At 50.1% G+C, this 19,662-nt stretch overlaps 2 protein-coding genes across 3 annotated transcripts; one reads left to right on the plus strand and one right to left on the minus strand.

Moving 5' to 3' along the window:
* Positions 1-765: 765 nt before the first annotated feature.
* On the minus strand, positions 766-12,422 carry HPD (4-hydroxyphenylpyruvate dioxygenase). 2 transcript variants are annotated; one of them, XM_063144416.1, is made up of 14 exons: positions 12,342-12,422; positions 11,864-11,890; positions 8,613-8,675; positions 7,391-7,495; positions 6,896-6,938; positions 6,157-6,239; positions 5,982-6,071; positions 5,528-5,631; positions 3,827-3,904; positions 2,734-2,896; positions 2,192-2,263; positions 1,971-2,093; positions 1,642-1,758; positions 766-1,034 (listed from the first exon to the last, which is right to left on the minus strand). In XM_063144416.1, exons 1-14 carry the CDS (start codon positions 12,342-12,344, stop codon positions 924-926), a joined length of 1,182 nt encoding a protein of 393 aa, XP_063000486.1. In that variant the 5' UTR covers positions 12,345-12,422; the 3' UTR covers positions 766-923. The 2 variants fall into 2 exon arrangements, with proteins under 2 accessions (XP_063000486.1, XP_063000487.1); XM_063144417.1 differs by lacking the exon at positions 7,391-7,495.
* Positions 12,423-13,547: 1,125 nt separating this feature from the next.
* Positions 13,548-19,252, plus strand: PSMD9 (proteasome 26S subunit, non-ATPase 9). The gene is made up of 6 exons (XM_063143796.1): positions 13,548-13,750; positions 16,048-16,150; positions 16,824-17,017; positions 17,165-17,266; positions 17,898-17,986; positions 18,731-19,252. The coding sequence occupies exons 1-6, from the start codon at positions 13,634-13,636 to the stop codon at positions 18,756-18,758; spliced, it is 633 nt and encodes a 210-aa protein (XP_062999866.1). The 5' UTR covers positions 13,548-13,633; the 3' UTR covers positions 18,759-19,252.
* The last annotated feature ends 410 nt before the right edge of the window (positions 19,253-19,662 follow it).

The raw sequence follows: 19,662 nt of genomic DNA on the forward strand, positions 1-19,662 counted from the left end.
AGTTCTTAAACGAAAAGCTGTGGTGGGAGAAAACGTAGTCCTTGTTGCTCCTCTTTCATTAATTCTGTAAAGATAATTGGTTTTTAATTCGCAGTGTGAAGAATAAGGATCTCCTTTAAAAGGGGGAGAGGAAAATGGTTTGCAATAAATGACATCTATTTTTTATGTTCCTTTAAACAAAATGGCAGAATTAAAGTTCTGCTTCTGAGGTTTAGGATTTTTTTAAACATTTCTGTTCCCTTTTGTTTAAAACAACTGTATAAATTTTGGACCGTTCTGTGCATCTAGGCACTGTCATCAGTATGTACCTTGTTTTGAAGAACGTGTTTTTTGTTGTGGGTGTGTCATGCTGTACATACTTGTTCATATTTTTTGTGAATTGAATACTATGTACCATTGTATTATAGTAACTTTTATAAAGCAAACCATAAATATACTGACTTTTCTTACAGAAGACCTATGTGTTGGTTTATTAGTCCCCGAGAAGGACAATACCCCCTTTCTACCCTTCTTGGGAGTAGGCTGAGGTTGCAGAGAGAACACAGAACAAGATAGGTCCCAAATCTGACCCCAAACACCAATTCTTATCTAGGAATAATAATAATAATAATAATAATAATAATAGGTTGTATGGACCCTTTCCCAACAGCTTATTCTAGTTATATGCTGGAATCAGGAATAGATAGGTTTGAGGGTGGGGTGGGGTGTAGTGTCCCCCATCACCTTGAGAAAGAACTCTTACAAAAACAAACACAGCAAGAAATCTCCATGCTTTGAATGTCTTTATTCAACGGAAAAGAAAAGAAAAGAAAAAAGACCCTTTCGTTGGTGTTGGCAAAGGTTTAACTGAGAGGATTTCTCCTGCTTCCTTTTGTATCCACATTCCACTTCTGGAATATAACTGCCCCCTTTGGTGCTGAGTCTTACATAACATCTGATTCTCCATTGGGTGTCAGGAAGGTGAGGTTTCCCCGGGCATCCTGATCCACTTCAATAGCTTCAAACAAAGATTTGAAGTTTCCAGCACCAAATCCCTAGCGTCCAAGGAGAAAAAAAGCATAATTAGCAGGAGAGCCTTTCTTCCAGATAATTGGGCTATAAGCAGCCTGTTGGGGTTCAAATGAAATTACAATTTTTTTTCACCCCATCCTTTGAATAACAGTTGTCCTGGTGCTACAGGCTAGCAGTTGGATGGGGCAGAGTGAAGTATATAGTTCAGATCAGCCTAAAGTCAAGATCCAGAAAGCAAATGCAAATCAATGGGGCTGAAGAAAGGTATATAGTTAAAGTCAGGCAGATGGCCGGGCTCCACAAGGCGCTAATCCAAAGGAAGTCTAGGAGTCCATGTAGGGATGAGTTGCTCAGGCCAATGAGCCTACGCCTGGGCCAGCAGTTCTATAGGGTCAGCCAGGCCCCTGTTGGTTCCTCAGGTGTCCTAGTCTGCCTGGGCTGATGAGCAGGGATACTCTCTGTTCATTAGCTGTGTGGCGCCACAGAACAGTAAAGAATGGGATGATAACAGCCCATAGCTGGATCCTGTTTTCAGAGTCCCCTTACTTGTGCAACTTAAAGGTCACCACCACCTTCAGGCCATCTGCAAAAGTGGCTTTGGTTCCATTTAGCCTCTGATACCAAACAAACCTGGTGGTTGTAGCGCTGTATGACCTCAAGGAAGACTGTCGGCCTGTCCTGAACAGGCTTTGTGAAGATCTGGAGGAGATATCCCTTCTCATCAAAGTCAACTAGGATTTTGAGTTCCTTTAGAGAAAAAAGAAATGACAGGAGAATGAAAGAAGTTGTCATGCTGCCTGGGGAATGCTGGGAGTTGTAGGACTTCTTTCTGTCTAAACACATGTAGGATTGTGCCCTAAATTTAATAGATTTCTACCCCATCCTTCAACCAAGGCATTCAAGGTGGAATCCAGAATGCCACACTGCAGAATGAATCATAACCCTAGTAGCCAACTGACCTCCAGTTTATCAATGTTCTCCTTCACTTTGATCTTGGCCGATTTCAGCCTCTCTCGAAGTTGCTGGTAGTAGGTGGATGGAACAGACATGAACTCCATGCCACGTTCTTTCAGGTTTGTGATCTGCAACCGAAGAAGGTCCATTACCATAACAGGCCATTCCAGAAGGTGGGTGGACCAGGAATAGAATCACAGACTCACAGAGAAGTGAGACGTCTTACCGAAGTAATAATGTCTGAGGTATTCAGAGCGATGTGTTGGACTCCAGCGCCTCCGTAATAGTCAACGTATTCCTGCAGAGCAGAAAGACAACACTCTGGGCACATGCAGACATGCTGAATTTGAGTGGTGGCCTTTCTACAGAGATGCCCTTCCTGCATTTTGTCCAGAAGTACCCTCTCTTGTGTATTTGCTGTAGAAAATGGCTGTGGACAGCACTAACTGGCCAGAATTGGTGCCGTCACAAAAGCCCCTTCCCTGCTTACTGAACAGTCAACTGAAAGCGTGTGTCCAGAGAAGGGCAACAAAACTGGTATATAGAGAGAATGTGGCTGTGAGCTTTTTCTGTGGCTCTGCTCCTCTGCTGACAGAGTACAGAAGAGTGAATGACTGGCTAATGGATGAATGAAGGGGAGAGAAAGGGGGTGCCCCTCCCCACTTTTGACTTTGTCTCTGACTATTTTGTCACTGAGCAAATGAGTCCCTCACTGCCCGAAAGATGGCTCACTTCTGTTACAGAATCAGAACGTCTAGATTTTCACACCTGGATCTGAGACTTCTTCTTCCCCAAAGCCGGCTCGTTAATGGGCATTTTAATGGTCTCTTCATAATTGGCCACTACAATAGACCGGAGAGCACTGAAGGCCGTGTGCAACTGTTTGTCGTCCACAGACCAGAAACGGTGGAACAGGAGATGTCTCTGGTACCTGGGGATGTGCAGGAAATTAAAAAGACAAAGAGCGAATCGTCCAAGGGCAAAAGCTAACCTTGCCTATCGCTGCTGTTTTGCACTCTAGATCCATCGGTTCTTCTACGGAAAGAGGATGTGGTGAAATGGTAAAGCCATTGCTTAGCCTGCGGGCGGCCCCAGGTCCATCCCTGGCATCTCCAGGTAGGGAAAGACCCTCATCTCTCTCTAATGCCGGCGAAGGCTGCCTCTGTACCGAAATGTTCATTTTAGCCATCGTGGCCAAGACCTGCCCCCTGAGAAAGCCTTGCCCTGAGGAGCTAGCCACAGAGGGGAGATGTGACCTAGGAGCAAAGGATCACAACTTCTCCTGAGGTCAGAAAAGGGGTGGGTGGGTGGGCGGGGGCCAAGACTTGTTGGCGCTTAGGCGAAGGGCAAGATGGCGCCCTCTCCCATTCTGTGTACAAAAGCTGACTGGCCTGGCAGGTGAATCTGTCTTCAGCACTGATGGGACGATGTCGTCTACTGAACCTGAAGGGAGCAGGCTAACGTTGGGGGGTGCAGAGCAGGTTTCAGGGCACACAGTTCTCTCCCTGAACACCTTGCTGCTGCCTTCCAGCATCCGCCGCCTGAGGCGGCTGCCTCACCCTGCCTAAGGGTAGGGCCAGCCCTGGTGTGTGTGCGTGCGTGTGCACACTGGGCCCCAGGAGAAAATGGCTCTGGGTAAAAGAGCCTGCCTCTCCTAGTCGCTTTAGGGGCCTGCGTTTACAAGGCCTTCTGTAAGAATTGTTCTAAAACCAGCCCCTAGTTGTGTTTGACTATAATCTCCCATCACCCAAAACAGACAGTGGTTGGAGCAGATGGGAGTTGTAGTCCAGGCTGGTTCTCATCAGGGCCACCTCAAAAGCCAAAACCACCCCGGGAAGTCAGTTTCCAGAGCAGAGCTCACCATTCTGCCACGGGAGCCATCTCCTGGTCCGGCTGATTGCCCACCACGTGGTCAATGAAATTCAGCTTTCCAGATGGCCTGGGAAAAGAAAGACAACCGGGGTCAGGTGGCTGCTGGTAGAGTCATCCAGCTTGGGGCCAAGGGGGACGTCATGATCTTGGGCTTCCCAGAGGGTCGGCTTGACATGGAACTCTTCCCTATATTTATATCCAGTCTTTTTTCCTGGAAGGAACCTCAGGTGGATTGCCTGGCCCTCTTCCTTTCCATTTAATCCTCACAACAACCCTGTAGGCTGAGAGCCGGTGACTGGACCAGAACCCAGGTCTCCCAGTCCAACTGTCTGGCCATTGTGCCACACTGGCTCTTGGCACATGAGGGTTGATTTTTCTGGGGATATTTAAGATTTTCCGTCGTGTGCACCTAGAACTGTGACAAGTACCAGAGTGTTGCTGTAAGAGCAACAAAGGTTATTTCCCTCCCTCTAGGGACGTAGCGCGTCACTCATCACACGGGGCCGGGGCCAGGGCCAGCTCCTTGTCGAGTGTACCACCTTTGTGGCAAATCTGAGTTAGCAGCCACAAAATAATGTGTGGGAAGATCCCCGCCCCGCCCCGCCCCACCTCACCTCAGCCTAATCGCCTTTAAAATTAGAATTTTGCAAACAGGACCGGTAGCAAAATGCTTTGGCACAAATTGCTGCTGTTCAGGACTTCGGCTCCTCCACGATGCCGTTCCCCCCTTGTCATGCTGCCACTGGAGGTGTCCTCCTCAGCAAAAGAGCCAGAAGCCCCAGGAACCCAGGGCACCCCAACCAGGGGCCACCCTCTGACCCACAGGCTCCTGAGTCCCCGGGGGAGATGGTTGCAGGACTGTCCCTCAGCCTCGGAGGCAGAGCAACCCTCTGACTCCCAGGAGCATCATCGCCTCAAGCGAGAGGCTAGCAGGGCTCCCCTGCAACAGAGTGCTCGCCTCCAAAACAAGGTCTCCTTGCGAGAAAGTGACTCCTCAGGAGTAAGGCCCTGAAAAGGGGGGCTTGATTTACTGCAGTTGAGCACAGGGTAGGGTCCAGTGGGCTTAAAAGCCTTCCCTGAGAGCCCAGCCAGCATGGGAACAACTTGGTCCCTCCTGCCTGGGCTGTGCATCTTGTCTCCTGAGCAGTGGCCTGTGATGGAGGCCCCCGTTTCCTGGCCTTTCGGGCTGCCTAAGGAACGGCCCTGCTGCTGGGCTGCGTAACGTACCTGCCTGATCCCCTGGGTTTGACTTCTTGCTTGCTATCGTGGCTGCTCCTGCTGCCGCCGGATCCTCTTTGCCCACCCGGCTTCTGCCTTCTGCCTGGATTTAGACCACCTCTGCTGTAGCCTGAAGCCCACTGGGTGGGAGGTGGGGCCTTGATGCTTTGCTGACTTCACGGCCGTTAGAGCCTGCTACAGCCAAAGCAGGGCAGCGCTGCCTGCCCACCCCTGCTCCCATTTCCCCAGGCTTTCCCCAACCCTCAACCCGTATTTCATGGCCACTGAGGTCACTCAGTCCTTGGTGGGGTGTTTTGGTCCCCCCCCCCCAGGCTTCTCCTTCTTAAGAGGCCTTGTACTTCTGCCCCAAACTTTCAAGTGGGCGGTGCCATTTTGACTCCGTCAACAACGGCGCTCATCGCCTGAACGTCAGAAATGGAGCGCATGCTTTGAGTGAGGCCGGGATACTTACAGCCTTCTTAGCATTGGGTCCTTGAAGAGGGGGGGCTCAAACCCTGGCAGGAAAAGCCCCTTGTAGTCCATCTTCTCTAGGAGTGTGTGTGTCGTGTCTCCGTACTAGAGCGGGGGTGGTGGGGGTGCAGGGTGGACAGAAATCACAAGGTTTTAATATTCCTCTGGTGAGCCAGTGGATCCCAGTGGCTTTGGAGCCGATAGTGGGGAGGGTTCTGGATCGTGGGTAGAGTGAATTTGTTTGGGAGTTCCCCCCCCCTCTTCTATTTTGTGATGACCTTTGGTTTTAAGTAAATGAAGACTGATGTTTTAGTTGCCCTTGATGAAGAGCTTTTTTTTAAGAGCGCCAGGACACAGATCTATGGGCATTAAGCCTTGCAGCGGCCTATTTTGTTTTTGTTTGGCTTTTATCCTTGCGGTTGTTTTTTGCTTGAGTTTATAGGACACTTTCTTACCGTCTGAACAATGGCAAATTTCACCTTCCCGTGCTTATCTTCCTCTATCCAGGGTTCTTTCACGACTATGGCTCCACGTTCTCTCGCTTTCTGAGCAGGGAAGAAAGGACAAAGCATGAGCACAGTGTAGCAAGCTTCAGAGTTACACAGGAAGACTCTGCAGCTGTGGTTTTACCTGCACAATGGAATCACAGTCCTCCACTTCAAAGGCAATATCTTTGACGCCATCCCCGTGTTTCACTAAGTGCTTTCCCATTTCTGCAAAATGTGAAAGAGGAGCAAAAACAGAAAACCACTTCATGGAAGAGAAGTTTATCAACTGCTCTGAGCCACAACAGACAGAGTCTCCAAGACCAGGGTACTTTGGAATGTGAAATTCTAGGTGTGTTGTATTCATGTAGAGGGAATCCACTGGGCACTTGCCCCCACAAAGGACAAACTGTTGTCCAGGCATCCTGTTCCCTCTCATTCCTTGGAGACTTTGCTTCAGGCCTGTGTTGATCGCTCACCCGGGGAGCGGCACATAAAACCCTGTTAAAACCTTCCCTGTTAAGGAACTAGCACAGGTGTGCAGTCCGAGTCCAGTAATCAATCGTTAACAGACCACATGCTGCAGACAAAACGGGGGGGGGGGCTCTTGCCCTCCTCTCCTGCGGGTGGGCTTCCAAGAGACATCTGGTGGGCCACTGTGGAAGCAGGATGTTCTAAAAGCAGCCAACCCATAATCCCTGACCACTGGCCATGCTGGCAGGGGCTGAGCGCAGTTGTAGTCCAAAACATCTGGAGGGCACCGGGATGGGGAAGGCGGTTTTAATGCATTACCCTTTTACTCTCCGCCACCCATGCAAATCCAGCTGAAATTCAGAAGGGTTTCAAAGTTACAAATGGGTCGGCCCTAGGGAGCGTGGATTTACCTTGATTTCCAGGATTGAGAGCGGAGGAGAAGACAAATATAATCTGGAAATAATAATAATAATAACAACAACAACAACAAATAATTTATGATGATTTTTTGCTAAGCCAAGGTTAACCAACAATCTGTAAGAGCCCCATTGTAAATGCAAAGGCTCAAAACCACCTACATTGTGACTTATTTAAAGTGGTCATAGTCCATCCCTGAGGTGGGAGATTTCTCAAATCCAGCAGTGCGCCCTTAAAGGCCGCCCCCCGCCCTCGCTCTCCCGGCGCTGGCTGGAAACTCCACATTCCGTCTCCTTTGCTAGTCACAGTCCAAGGGCCCAGGTGTTCCCTTCGGCCCACGCAGGGGAGGCTGAGCCCGCTCGCTAGTAGCCCCCAGACAACAACCTCCCCCTTTCCAGCTGGCGTGAACCCTGCCAGGTTGGTCTCTCATCACTAGGCACAACACTCTGGCACTGTGGGCTGCGCTTCTCGTCTTCTCCCTGACTTACTTTGTCCTGCTTGACCGCGTGCGACGCCACCTCTCTGCTACCCGTTTCCAAGCCTCTGTAGGCGAATTCTTCAAACCCCATTTTGTTGCAATAAAACGAGGCGGCCTTTAAAACACACAGACAGAAGCACAGTGGCGCTGCGGCCCTGGCCGCTCCCCTCCCCACAATCGCCCTTGTCTTGCCCCGGAGGAGGCCTCTCCTTCTTCTCTGACCAACGTCCCGTTTCTTGGAAATGCATTTTCCCTCTCGAACAGTGTCGTGGTATTTCACTTAGGCCCTCAAACACTTTTGTGGGTTGCCAACTTCCCTTAGGGTTGCCACATTTTGGGCGGCTCTGCTCCTATGCCTTTAAAAACAACCCCGATATGCAGAAATTAAGCTGCTGAAGCTTTTCCCGGCCTGGACATGACGTCATGGGAAAAGCTTCACCCTACTTAATTTTTGTATGCTGGGCTGTTGTTAAAGGCACAAGAGCAGAGCCAGGGGGGAAAAAAGTTGGCAACTCCACGTCCCTCTATCCCAGACTTCCCCAAATGTTTTGGAGCAGCTCTAATCAGCCCCAGGCAGCGTGGCTGATATGGGGGAAGCCAGTGGGGGCTGAAAAACATCCTCAGGGTGGCGGCATGCAGCCCACTCCTGCATTAAACAAACCAAAGCCAGTGGAGGCTGGAGGCTCCAAGGTCAGTGGGACGGGGAATCTGAATGCGGTTTCAGTCAGAACTCTGAAGGAGTGAGTCAAAGGTGCTTTGCATCTGACTGAAACCTGGAGCGGAATCACCGCCCCACTGACCTCAGAGCCTCCAGCCTCCACTGGCAAAAGCTGTGGGTCAGAAGGTGTTGTAAAGGGACATGGCTTGGCAGCCTCCCTCTCTCTGAGCACGGGTGTGTGCTTGGCCCAGCGCTCTCCCTGCAATCCACCTCCCAGCAAAGAAGCACACAGGTCCCCCGTCCCGAGAGCCCCCGATTGCATCAGCCTCGTCCAAAGAGCACTCCAGCGCAACACGCCAAGTGCAGAGCCCACCGGGGACAGGCCCTTCACTGGATACAGGATGCCCTGAAATCCTCCCCCCCCCACGCCCCCGCCCCCCGATAAGCCTCCTCCCCTTCCTCAGCATCCAATGGCAAAGCTGCCTGGATCGCAGGCCTTGACACACCCCGCCGGATTTCAAACCAAAGCAATGACCCAAATGTCAACACCGCCGCCGCCGAGGGGCCCGCTCACCTGCTTTGCATTTCCAACCCAGAACGTCAAAGAATGGAAGTGGAGGAACCGGCCCCTTTCAGGCTGCAGGGAAGAAAGGCCTTGGATGAGCGCTTGGCCCGACCAGCCGCAAACCTGCCCCAGTCCCCCCCCCCCCCCGCCTGGGTCACCCACTGCTCCTATTTGGCCTTTTCAAGACATGCTTAAAGAAAGATCAATGGCCAAATTCAGCTGCTCCAAGGGTTCGACCCATTGTGGCCTGGCACATTCACGAAGGAGTAAACTAAGCAAGTAAAGAGTTCAAGACTATGTAAAAGAAGGCGTAATGTTCATGACATACAGCATCCCTTTAAGTCAAATCTGACTGAAGACATCAGTTACCCACCTGAGTTTCATGGTACTTTACGGAAAGATCTCCGGCATTAATGAACTGCTTCTTCTGTGATTTTAAGATCTAAATGTCTTGGATAATGGTGCTCCCTTTATTAATTTTAGTTGTTGAATGGGTTGTTTGTTGCTGAATTATTGTGTTTTGCTGTTTATTTTACCATGTAAACTTAATAAACAAGGAATAACAATGGTCACAGTTGTCTTTCTTCATATTCCAGCCCCCTCATCTGCGCAAGTGAAATACCTGAAGAAGAGTGGCTGCCTCTCAGATCATTGAAAGCACGGCCCGCGGACCTAAAGGCCTCTCCATCCAAACCTCCGGATTCTCCTGAAGCCACACCCCCTCACTGGCCCTGCTCCAGGTAAGTGTGATCGTTTACTCTGTCTCCAGAACTACACAGCGAAGGGAGGTAATTCTGTACCAGGTGCACAAGGGTACCCCTAAGATTCAAGCACCCTCTGTTGTGCCTTCTACCTTCGTTCCAGATGCAACATAGAATCATAGAATCATAGAATAAAAGAGTTGGAAGGGGCCTACAAGGCCATCGAGTCCAACCCCCTGCTCAATGCAGGAATCCACCCTAAAGCATCCCTGACAGATGCTTGTCCAGCTGCCTCTTGAATGCCTCTAGTGTGGGAGAGCCCACCACCTCCCTAGGTAACTGATTCCACCGTCGCACTGCTCTAACAGTCAGGAAGTTTTTCCTGATGTCCAGCCGGAATCTGGCTTCCTGTAACTTGAGCCCGTTATTCCGTGTCCTGCACTCTGGGAGGATCGAGAAGAGATCCTGGCCCTCCTCTGTGTGACAACCTTTTAAGTATTTGAAGAGTGCTATCATGTCTCCCCTCCATCTTCTCTTCTTCAGGCTAAACATGCCCAGTTCTTTCAGTCTCTCTTCATAGGGCTTTGTTTCTAGACCCCTGATCATCCTGGTTGCTCTCTTCTGAACACGCTCCAGCTTGTCTGCATCCTTCTTGAATTGTGGAGCCCAGAACTGGACACAATACTCTAGATGAGGCCTAACCAGGGCCGAATAGAGAGGAACCAGTACCTCACGTGATTTGGAAGCTATACTTCTATTAATGCAGCCCAAAATAGCATTTGCCTTTCTTGCAGCCATATCGCACTGTTGGCTCATATTCAGCTTGCGATCTACAACAATTCCAAGATCCTTCTCGTTTGTAGTATTGCTGAGCCAAGTGTCCCCCATCTTGTAACTGTGCATTTGGTTTCTATTCCCTAAATGTAGAACTTGGCATTTATCCCTATTAAATTTCATTCTGTTGTTTTCAGCCCAGCACTCTAGCCTATCAAGATCACTTTGAAGTTTGTTTCTGTCTTCCAGGGTATTAGCTATCCCACCCAATTTTGTGTCATCTGGTACTCCACCCATTTTTGGCTCTGGCCCCACCCACTGCCGGAAGGTTTTGACCAAGGTAATGCAGACCTCAACCACAGAAAGGTTTTCCCACACCCAATTTAAGGGTCCGGGCAAGGTCTCCAGCTTGCAATGCGACAACTTTTAGTGAACAGAGCCGACACTGGGCTTGAACGATTCTGCATTTCCCCTGTCCAGCATCAGATGAAGAAGTCCAGTGTCGAGAAAGAATCCATCTCTCAGGTCCAGGTTAAATAACGGGAGTTTACTTAGTTCTAAACTAAGTAAACACACCTCCCTTTCCAATTCAAAGGAAAAAAAGGAACTGCCCTTCTTTCATGTCCAGATTGGCTTGATTAGAAAGATGTTTTTATTTTTTGCAAAATTCTCAATAGATTAATATCTGGACAAAGCTTTATCCAGATGTTAATCTATTGATAATAAGAGAATGCATCTGGGTTTGGATTATGGGAGAACTCACAAAATTGATAACCTTACTTCGTTAAATATTAATTCTCCTGGAAAATATTTACCTAACTCCGCGTCGGGGATGAGCGAGTTCTGTTATCTCTTGAACAATGTTTTATAACCGAGGGGTGGGGGGTGGTTCTTGTCCTATAACATGTGATATGCAGTATCTCTCTGATGCCAAACGAAATGAGCTTTATTTTCAAAATAAGTCGTGTTGATCCCCCTTCACAATCAGTGGCTTAGCATCATAGCTTTGCTCAGATGAAGCAAGAGCACAGCGTACTATTCAACAAATGCATCCACTTTAAAGTCTCATAATAATATTGCAACATAGGGATATGGATCCAGCCAGTTAGGCACTTTGAAGGCCCATTCAGGTAAAATGTATTTAAAAGTGCCTTAATGTTGGCGAGTCTGCGGCTACTTCACGTTATTTTTATTTCTTTTAAACTTGGGGCTTTTGTTTCTTAAAGCACAACTTTGTTCAAATACGAAACAACGGAACAAATGAAACATTCTGAGCCTCTTCACATTGCCATTTCGAGTGTGCGTGTATTCTGTTTTAGTGCACACCCAAAAACGGAGATGGGCGAACCTGATGTTTGCAAACACATGTATCACACTGGTAGTCTCAGCAGGGGGCTGGGTTTGACTGCTGCTCCCCGCTCAGTCTTGTCCTTGGTAACTGGCCTGGGTTTGCCCTGAGTAATGTGTGAAAAGACCCAGGTTCTGAGACAATTCACTTCTGTTTAAGAAATACATGCAGTTAAATAGGAAGCTTATTTAAAACAGCAGCCTGTGCTTCCAAATGGAGGACTTAGTGTCACCAGTCCAAAGGCACTGAGCAGCTATTCTGTCTTTTTCTCCATAATGGATTTTCCCCCCTGGTAAATGATTTCCCAATGCTTATTTCATGTTTTTCCTTAGTATGTAAAATCTGTTAAGGAGAAAAAAGCGGCACCTTGCCTTTCAAGTGGGAGCACGCTGCCAGTATGGACAAGAAGACAATATTTAAAAACATGTTGATCTTACCTTCTGCCCTTTATCTGTATAACTTGTCTAGTGAATAAAGATCAAAATAGAATAAAACAGATATTATTATTCTTTTCTAATTGCTCCGGAAGGAAAACAAGCCAAATCAAATACTATGTGCGAAATATGAGAGTTTTAAGTACATGTCAATACCAACACCACCAATAGTAAGAATGTGCAATAAAATAAAATAAACGTCCAAAGTTGCCTGTAAAAATTAAGAATTAGCAAACCATTAATTAGTTTCCTCCAAAATTACTTGATGGTTTCAGGAGTACATTTCATGCACTGATTTGAGATGTTGCAAAGACAGTCCACAAATTTGAACCTGTCATGAAAAATATCTTTCCAAACTTTACGGGGCAAAATTTGGCTCTTGTTTATCCTGTAGGGCGATAGCAATAATAGAGGAAGAGGGAGCGGGTGTTTTTTTGTTTTTTGTTTAAGAAGAATTTGGTTAAGAATTTGCAAGCCTCACCATTTTTGTCGTCCACGGAAGCCAGAGATGGCACCAAGAGCCAAGCAGAGAAAGAGAGAGACAGGGGCAGGACAGAAAGCTATGGATATAGCAAAACAGGGGAGGGCGCTCCTCCCTGTCCCCTCCTCCTCCTCCTCCTCCAGATGGATGTGTTTTAAGTATTTAACCCCAAAGATATGTTGGCTTTCTATCACTGTCATGATGCAAGGGAAGAGGCAGGGACTAGCTGGTGTGGCGTGAACTATGCCCCCCGCCGCCGCCAAGATATTTCTGCTGCCTGAGGCGGAGGGCAGCATGGGGCCCTCTTCTGGCCCCTCATCCACAAGCCAGCTGGTCTGGCACTTGGAACCTACTCCGGCACTTGTGGTGGGATCATGTCCGACACTGGAGGGGCAGGTGGACAATGTGTGTATGTGTGTGTGTCGTCCAGGGTTCTTCCCTCCAAGAGGCGGCAGCAGGTGGGACATTCAGGCCAAGATGTACCTGATGGGAAGCTGCCTTCTGCGCCCTGGGTCCATCGAGGCCAGCATTGCTGACACTGGCTGGCAGCAACAGCCCTCTGTGGTTTCAGGACAGGATTCTTTCCTCGCCTTACCTGGAGATGCTGCCGGGGATTGAACCCGGGACCCCCTGTGGGGAAAGCAGGGGGGCTCTTCTGCCCGAGCCACGGGCCTTGCCTTAGGAAGCGTTAAAGGCGAGATGAGGAATACTCGCAAATCAAGAAGCAAATGTGACCCGTGGTCTTGCCCCCCCCCGCCCCTTTTCACTGTTCTCCTCCTTTCTCATGGCCATGGCTTAGCCTTCCCTCAACCTGGTGCCCTCCAGAGGCGTTGGACTATAACTCCCAGCACGCTGGGAGTTGTAGTCCAATGCCTCTGGAGAGCACCAGGTTGGGGGAAGGCTGGTAGAACTCCTACGACCCAATCTCAGCCTTGCCCAAGCGTGTCTTACCTCCTTCCAAGTCAACGTACCTACCTTTGTGGTTATCACGTGTATAACACACACACACGTGCGAACCAGAGCTCGCCCCCTTTGAGAATATCCACTGCTTCTCCGCCAGGCGCGTCGCCTCCAATAGGAAACCAGCTACCCCTAGGCCCCGCCCCCTGCGTCTCATTGGTCGGGCTGCCACCAACCCAGCGGCTCGGCTTCGCCTCCTCGTCGCCGGGCTGGGCGGGGCTTGCCTGCTCCGCGGTGACGCAGCTGTTTTGGCCGCACTCGCGACCCGTAGTGGCTCCTTTGCGACGTTGCCGCTCTTTCCCTTTCTCTCCGGGTGTTGCATTGGCCCAGGAATGTCCGTGCAGGATCCAGGCCCGAAGGCGGTGACGGTCAGCGACGTGCAGCTGCTGCTGAAGAGGAAGGATGAGATCGAAGCCCAGATCAAGGCGTACTATGAGGTCCTGGAGGATGTAAGCTGAAGGGCGAGGGCTTTGGGGCGAGGGGCCCCCGGAGAGCTCTCTGCACACGCCCAAAGGGACGCTTGGCCTCTCACTCAGGAGAGCGCTGAAGTCCAGCGGCGTTGGACTGCAACTCCCATCGTCCCCAGAGATGCGGAGGGGAGGGGTAATCCAGGGCACCCGGTGGCGGGGAGTTCCAGTGTTTGCAGAATGGCCTGTTCTCGTGGACGTGTTTGTGCGTTTGCTCTGTTTATAGGCTTGCAGCTGCGCTGTTTTTTATATCACGCAGCATTGCGTGTTTTAAGGGCTTTTAGGGCGCAGCCCTCCCGTGCGTGTTCAGACAGACAGAGGCCCTGCAGCCGCTCCCAGCGATCCCACTGCTGACGCTGAAACCCAGTCGGAAGGCCGGAGCGAAGCAGTGCGGTGGTGGTGTCCGTCCCCCCCCCCCCCGCCCCGGGCCTTCCTAAAAGGCTGCAATAATAAAGCATGGAATCCACCAGCCCAAGGCGTAGTGGTCTATAGGGCTGCAGGTGCGCAGACCCTTCCAGGAAGGCAGGAAGGCCAGCGGGCTTTTGTTTCCATCAGGTGTGAGGCTGCCTTTGGTTCAGATGGTTGGATCTGGAAGGAGGGTTTAGTTCTGGGCTCTGTCCTGCGAGGCAGCAAGATGGGATGTGCCGCTCTGTGCAGTGTGCAGCCCTTGGCCGCTCCTGGATCACCCTGGTCTTTTGCTCCACTGATCCAAGGTGGAGTTCTGTCAAAAGCACCTGCCTGTGCATTGCAGAAGGCCTGATCCTGGGCTCCACTCAGCACCCTTGGGTTTTGCTGAGTTTCCCCTCTTGTCGCCAAGTAATGCCTGGATTACTAGGATTACTGGGGCAGCACCCTGTAGAAGCGCTTGCTGGGTGTGCCTGGGCGAAGCCTTGTAGGTGTGTTTTGAACATGGGGACCTGGTGCTTAGGGAAAGGCTGCTGACAAGAACTTCGGGCTTGGGAATGGCTCAGTGGTAGCAAGGTGTGTGTTTGTTTCTTTGTTTTAAAAAAACAAAGCGTTCAATTTCTTTAAATACAATGTTTTAACCACACTATATGCTTTATCGATCACTTATTTTGGGGTATCGAAAACATGTTTTAGGTATTTATACAGCACGTGAATAAAATTAGCTTCGCCTTACTGAATAAAAGCCAGCATTCCAAATCAGACGTGGATCGATTACAATCCTATTTCTCTTCACACCATTGAAATTGTTTGGATTTAATTCTGAGTAGACATGCCTAGGATTAAGCTGTAAAGTAATAGGATTTTAAGCTATCGCATTTATAATGGAGGAAAAAGGCCTTTGCATTTAAGCCACAGTGAATGGCTGCAAGTGCCGGCGGGCGCCATAAATTTTCAAGCCGTGGTGTTTGGTCGCTGTGTCTTATCATGACATGTGAATCCTTTTCAGGGTGGGTTGTTGTTGTAGCGAACACACCAACCACAACTAAAAAACAGCCTATGGTTTGTTAACCTCGGGAACAATCCACCATGACGGGTTCACACGTTACGATGAGCCAAGGCGACCAACCGCCACGGCCTGAATGTTCCCAGTGGCTCCTGGCACAATGGTACATGTCAAAGCACTGCGTGGCTTGAATAAGCCATGGTGGGCTGCAGTAATTGTGTGAATCAGGCAGAAGAGAGCCAGGGTGGTGTAGTGGCTAGAGTGTTGGATTGGGGCTGGGGAGATCCGGGGGAAGCAGCAGTGAGGGAGACATTCAGAGCCTGCTTCAATTGGAACCCCCCCCCAGGGCTAACGGTCATCATGACCCTGTGGGGAAGAAGGCGGAGCTGTGGGTCTGCGCCTCCATTGGGAGATGGGGTGGCAGGGCCTTCCCACCAGCCTGAATAGTCTCCTTAATTTCTTTTTCTTTTCTCCCTCTTCCCTCCCCATCCCCTTTTCCTTGTGTGTCATGTCTTTTTTAGAATGTCAGCCTGCGGGCAGGGACTGTCTTCTTTACTGATCAATTGTAAGCCACTCTGGGAGCCTTTTTGGCTGAGGTGCAGGATAAAAATACTCTAAATAAAAAAAATAATAGTCCCCACCCAGCTATGAAGCTCACTGGGTGATGTTGGGCCAGTCACCGACTCTCAGCCTAACCTACCTCACAAGGTTGTTGTTGTGAGGATGAAATGGAGAGAAGGATTGTGTACACTTTTTTGGGCTCCTTGTAATGATAATGATATTAATAATAAAATGTAAGATGCTACGTTCTATGTCCTCTTTGAAACGGGTCTCAGAAGGGTCTTTTGACTTTCTTTATATCCCGCAGCAAAGAGGTGTCGGGATGAACGAGCCGCTGGTGGATGTCGAAGGCTATCCACGGGCAGATGTGGACGTCTACCAGGTCCGGACAGCCCGGCACAACATTATCTGTAAGCAGCCAATCCTTCGTTCCGTGGGTTTTTAGCCCCCTTGTGCACACGTTCCCTTGGCAGCCACAGTGTTCACTGGGTCTCACTCTCAGGGACGGTGTGTGTAGAATTGCAGCCTTATTTATTCCCTTCTTTTTTTATGGCTACGTGCTCCCTCCAGGGTCAGAGGCAGTAAGCCTATCTATACCAGTTGCTGGGGAACATGGGTGGGAGGGTGCTGTTGTACCATGTGCTGCTTCGTTGGTCCCTGGTCGACAGCTGGTCAGCCCCTGTGTGAACAGAGTGCTGGACGAGATGGACCCTTGGTCTGATCCAGCCTCAGGGCTCTTCTGATGTTCTCTTTACACAAAATGAATCTGGAGCACCCAGGCCAGTGCTTTGATTATAGAAGATGGCTAAGATAACGGTCCAGTTTCTAAATGTAGATTTTTCCAGGCATTATTTCCCTCTCTGTTGAATTGTATCAGCCATATTCCAGTCTGCCAGCCTTGTCTGGTGCCCCCTGACGTGGTTTTTCCAGCCCCTCGATGTCCTCCTGTTGCTAAATGGTGGGTTGGGATTCAGAAACCCTTGCCGGTCTCCTGCAAGTCATCCAGAGATCTACCGGCGGATCCCGATCTGCCTTCCGTCCTCCCTTGCCTTTGACTGCCGACCCTTTTCCCCGTGCCTTCAGGTTTGCAGAATGATCACAAGGCCTTGATGCAGGAGGTGGAACAGGCCCTCCACCAGCTGCACGCCCGGGACAAAGAGAAGCGCGAGAAGGACGAGGCGGAGGCTCGGGCCGAAGCCTGCGACCGGAGCCAGGCTCTGCCGCAGCCTTTTGCCCGCGTGAATGCCGTCAGCCCAGGCTCCCCGGCCAGCTTCTCGGCAAGTACTGCCTCTCTCTTCCCCGCCCTTCGTGCCGGCCCAATTTCCCGTCCGTTCCCCCGTTGGCACGGGGGGGGGGGGGACTCTTCGGTTGGCTTCCCAGGGGCAAAGCCATGATGCGTCCATGACCTCTGCTTCTCTCCGAAGGGCCTGCAAGTTGATGATGAGATTGCTGAGTTTGGCTCCGTGAACACGCGCAATTTCCAGTCGCTGCAGAACATCGCCACCGTGGTGCAACACAGCGAAGGGGTGAGCAGCCAGCTGCCTCTCCCCGTGGGCCCCCTGGAGCCGAGCCAACGGGGGTCCCCTTGCTCCCCACAAATGTTCTACAGCCTGGGTCTCCAATGTGGCACCCAGGGGCTCCGCTCTTGGCACTAACCAGGCTCCCTGCCCCTACTGACTTTTATCTTCTTCTTCTTCTTCTTCTTCTTCTGTTGTTATTGTTATTGTTATTTAGATTTCTATACCACCCCATAGCCAAAGCTCTCTGGGCAGTTTACAAAGATTGAAAACAATTTAAAATGCAGTGTGCAAAGCTTAAGAAACCATTTACATAAAAACACACAGAGAGTAACACAGCGGGGCGACGTCTGCCTCTTCCAAGCCTCCCCTTTTCTCCAGCGTCTGAAGCTCCCTCAGATGCTTCACAGGTTATCGAGCAAACTGACAAACTGGACTTGGTGAGATGAGCGGCCCAGAGTTCACAACCCAACGTCAAACCATGGGTTCTCTTTAAAACATAGTGCAGGGTTTGCGTGCAGCGACAACCCACGATTCAACGGCAACCCCCCCCCCCCCTTGTCTCGCCATTATGTGCGAACCAGGCCAGTAAGGAGCCCGTGTGGGACTGGTGATTTTTATTTCATTTATTTTGCCCCAGAAACCGTTAAGTGTGACTGTGATACGGCGAGGGGAGAAGCTGCACCTTGGACTCACCCCGAAACGCTGGAGCGGAAAAGGGCTCCTGGGGTAAGGCGTTCCCAAAATCTTAGCCGGTCCCCAAGCCTGCACCTTTGGCTACGCTGCCGTGGTGAACACACCTGAGTAACTGGCAGCCCCCGGTTCTGGATTCTGTCACTAACACTGCTGGGCATCTCTGCCTGTGGCGTGAATGGGGGGCGGGGGCGGGGGGATGACCAGCCTGAGGTGGCACTTGTGTGGAAAGAGGTGTTCTTCCTGCTGTACCTCGTGTGCCACTTCCCTGTATTAGGAACTCTGTTTGGTGTGGGAAATGAAATAAAACTGAATTTACTGGGTTTATTTCTTCTCAGCATTTTATACCTCACCTATCTAGGACAAGATCATGCAGGCAGCAAACTAAAGCCTGGAATCCAGTTGTGTGCTTCCTCTGGCGGAAGCCGTTCTGTCAGCAGAATCGGGGGGAGCTGGGGCGGGGGGCGGGTAGGAGACAAAGAGAAAGCCCCATTGTGCTAGAGGGCTTCTGCTGGTGCAGCGATGTAAGCCATAACTTGATGCATTTAGGGGACAACCCTATGCCGGTTTAGACAGAAGAAAAGTCCTACTACTCCCTGCATGCCTGGATTGCGCCCTTAGAGATTTAAAGGTGGGAAATGGCCCCTGACAGTGGGCCCACGTCCCTTTTGTGTTTGTGTTCGTTGCCTTTAGCGTCTGTGAGGAAGGAAAGGCAAAACTGGACACTTGGAGATGGTCTCATCTTTCTCTCCCGTTTCCCTTCTTCCCGCTCTCCTGCAGTTGCAACATTCTCCCTCTGCAAAGATGACTTCCATGGACACAGCCGCTCTCACCTGCTTGGCGGCATTTCAGCCGCCACTGACGGCCGTCGCATCTGCCCAGAGAAACTGGAGACTTGGGGGGAAAATGTCTCCATTGGAGGCTTTGGTGCCTCTTGCCACAGAGGCTCGTGGTGTTCATGCAATTTGAAGCTGTGCTAGTTTGTGAGGTTCAGGCGCCCTGCGCTCGTGTCATTTGCCCCAGGTGTAAACAGAAAGTAAAAAAAACAAACCCGAGGCTTTTTCCGCTTTATTTTGGAACTTGGCAACCGATTCTGTGGCTTACTTTCCTGTTTGTTTGTTTGTTTGTTTGTTAGAGAACTTGCCACTAAAGTTTTACACTAGTCCTCATGGTCGTCTTTACCTTTTTCATTGACAGCTTATAGTACGCCCATTGTCAGATCTCTGAAGCGTGCCAGAATCTTAGCTGATGTTGTATTTTCTATTGTCATTATACAATAAAGTTAATCTGAGTAAATCTTGAGTTTTTGAAAGCAAAGTTGTGTCTGTATAGTCAACTGGATTACTCGGAGCACAAGACTGCCTGTCTTACTTTGAAATAAGCCCCTTTGAGTTTGGGGGGCTTATGCCGAGGCAAGTATGACAACGTGTTTTCTTACCAGCAGCTGGGATTACTGTGAAGTGGGGTTTCTGTTGATGCTGACAGCTGTGGGTTTAGAGGAATTGTTTACTGTGTTGGAGCTCAGCCCCCACCTCTGCTTTGGACTCCATCTTTTGGGGACCTTCCTTGGCCTTTGCCATGCCTCCCATGGCAGCCATTTTGTGGAGGTGCCCAGGACAGTTTCTCAAATCGCCACAGCCCCAAAAGGATGCCCCTCCTGATATAGATTAAGGGTGCAATCCCATACTTTTTAAAAATAATAATAATAATAC

Source organism: Elgaria multicarinata, chromosome 18 (assembly GCF_023053635.1).
Source record: "Elgaria multicarinata webbii isolate HBS135686 ecotype San Diego chromosome 18, rElgMul1.1.pri, whole genome shotgun sequence".
NCBI lineage: Eukaryota > Metazoa > Chordata > Lepidosauria > Squamata > Anguidae > Elgaria > Elgaria multicarinata.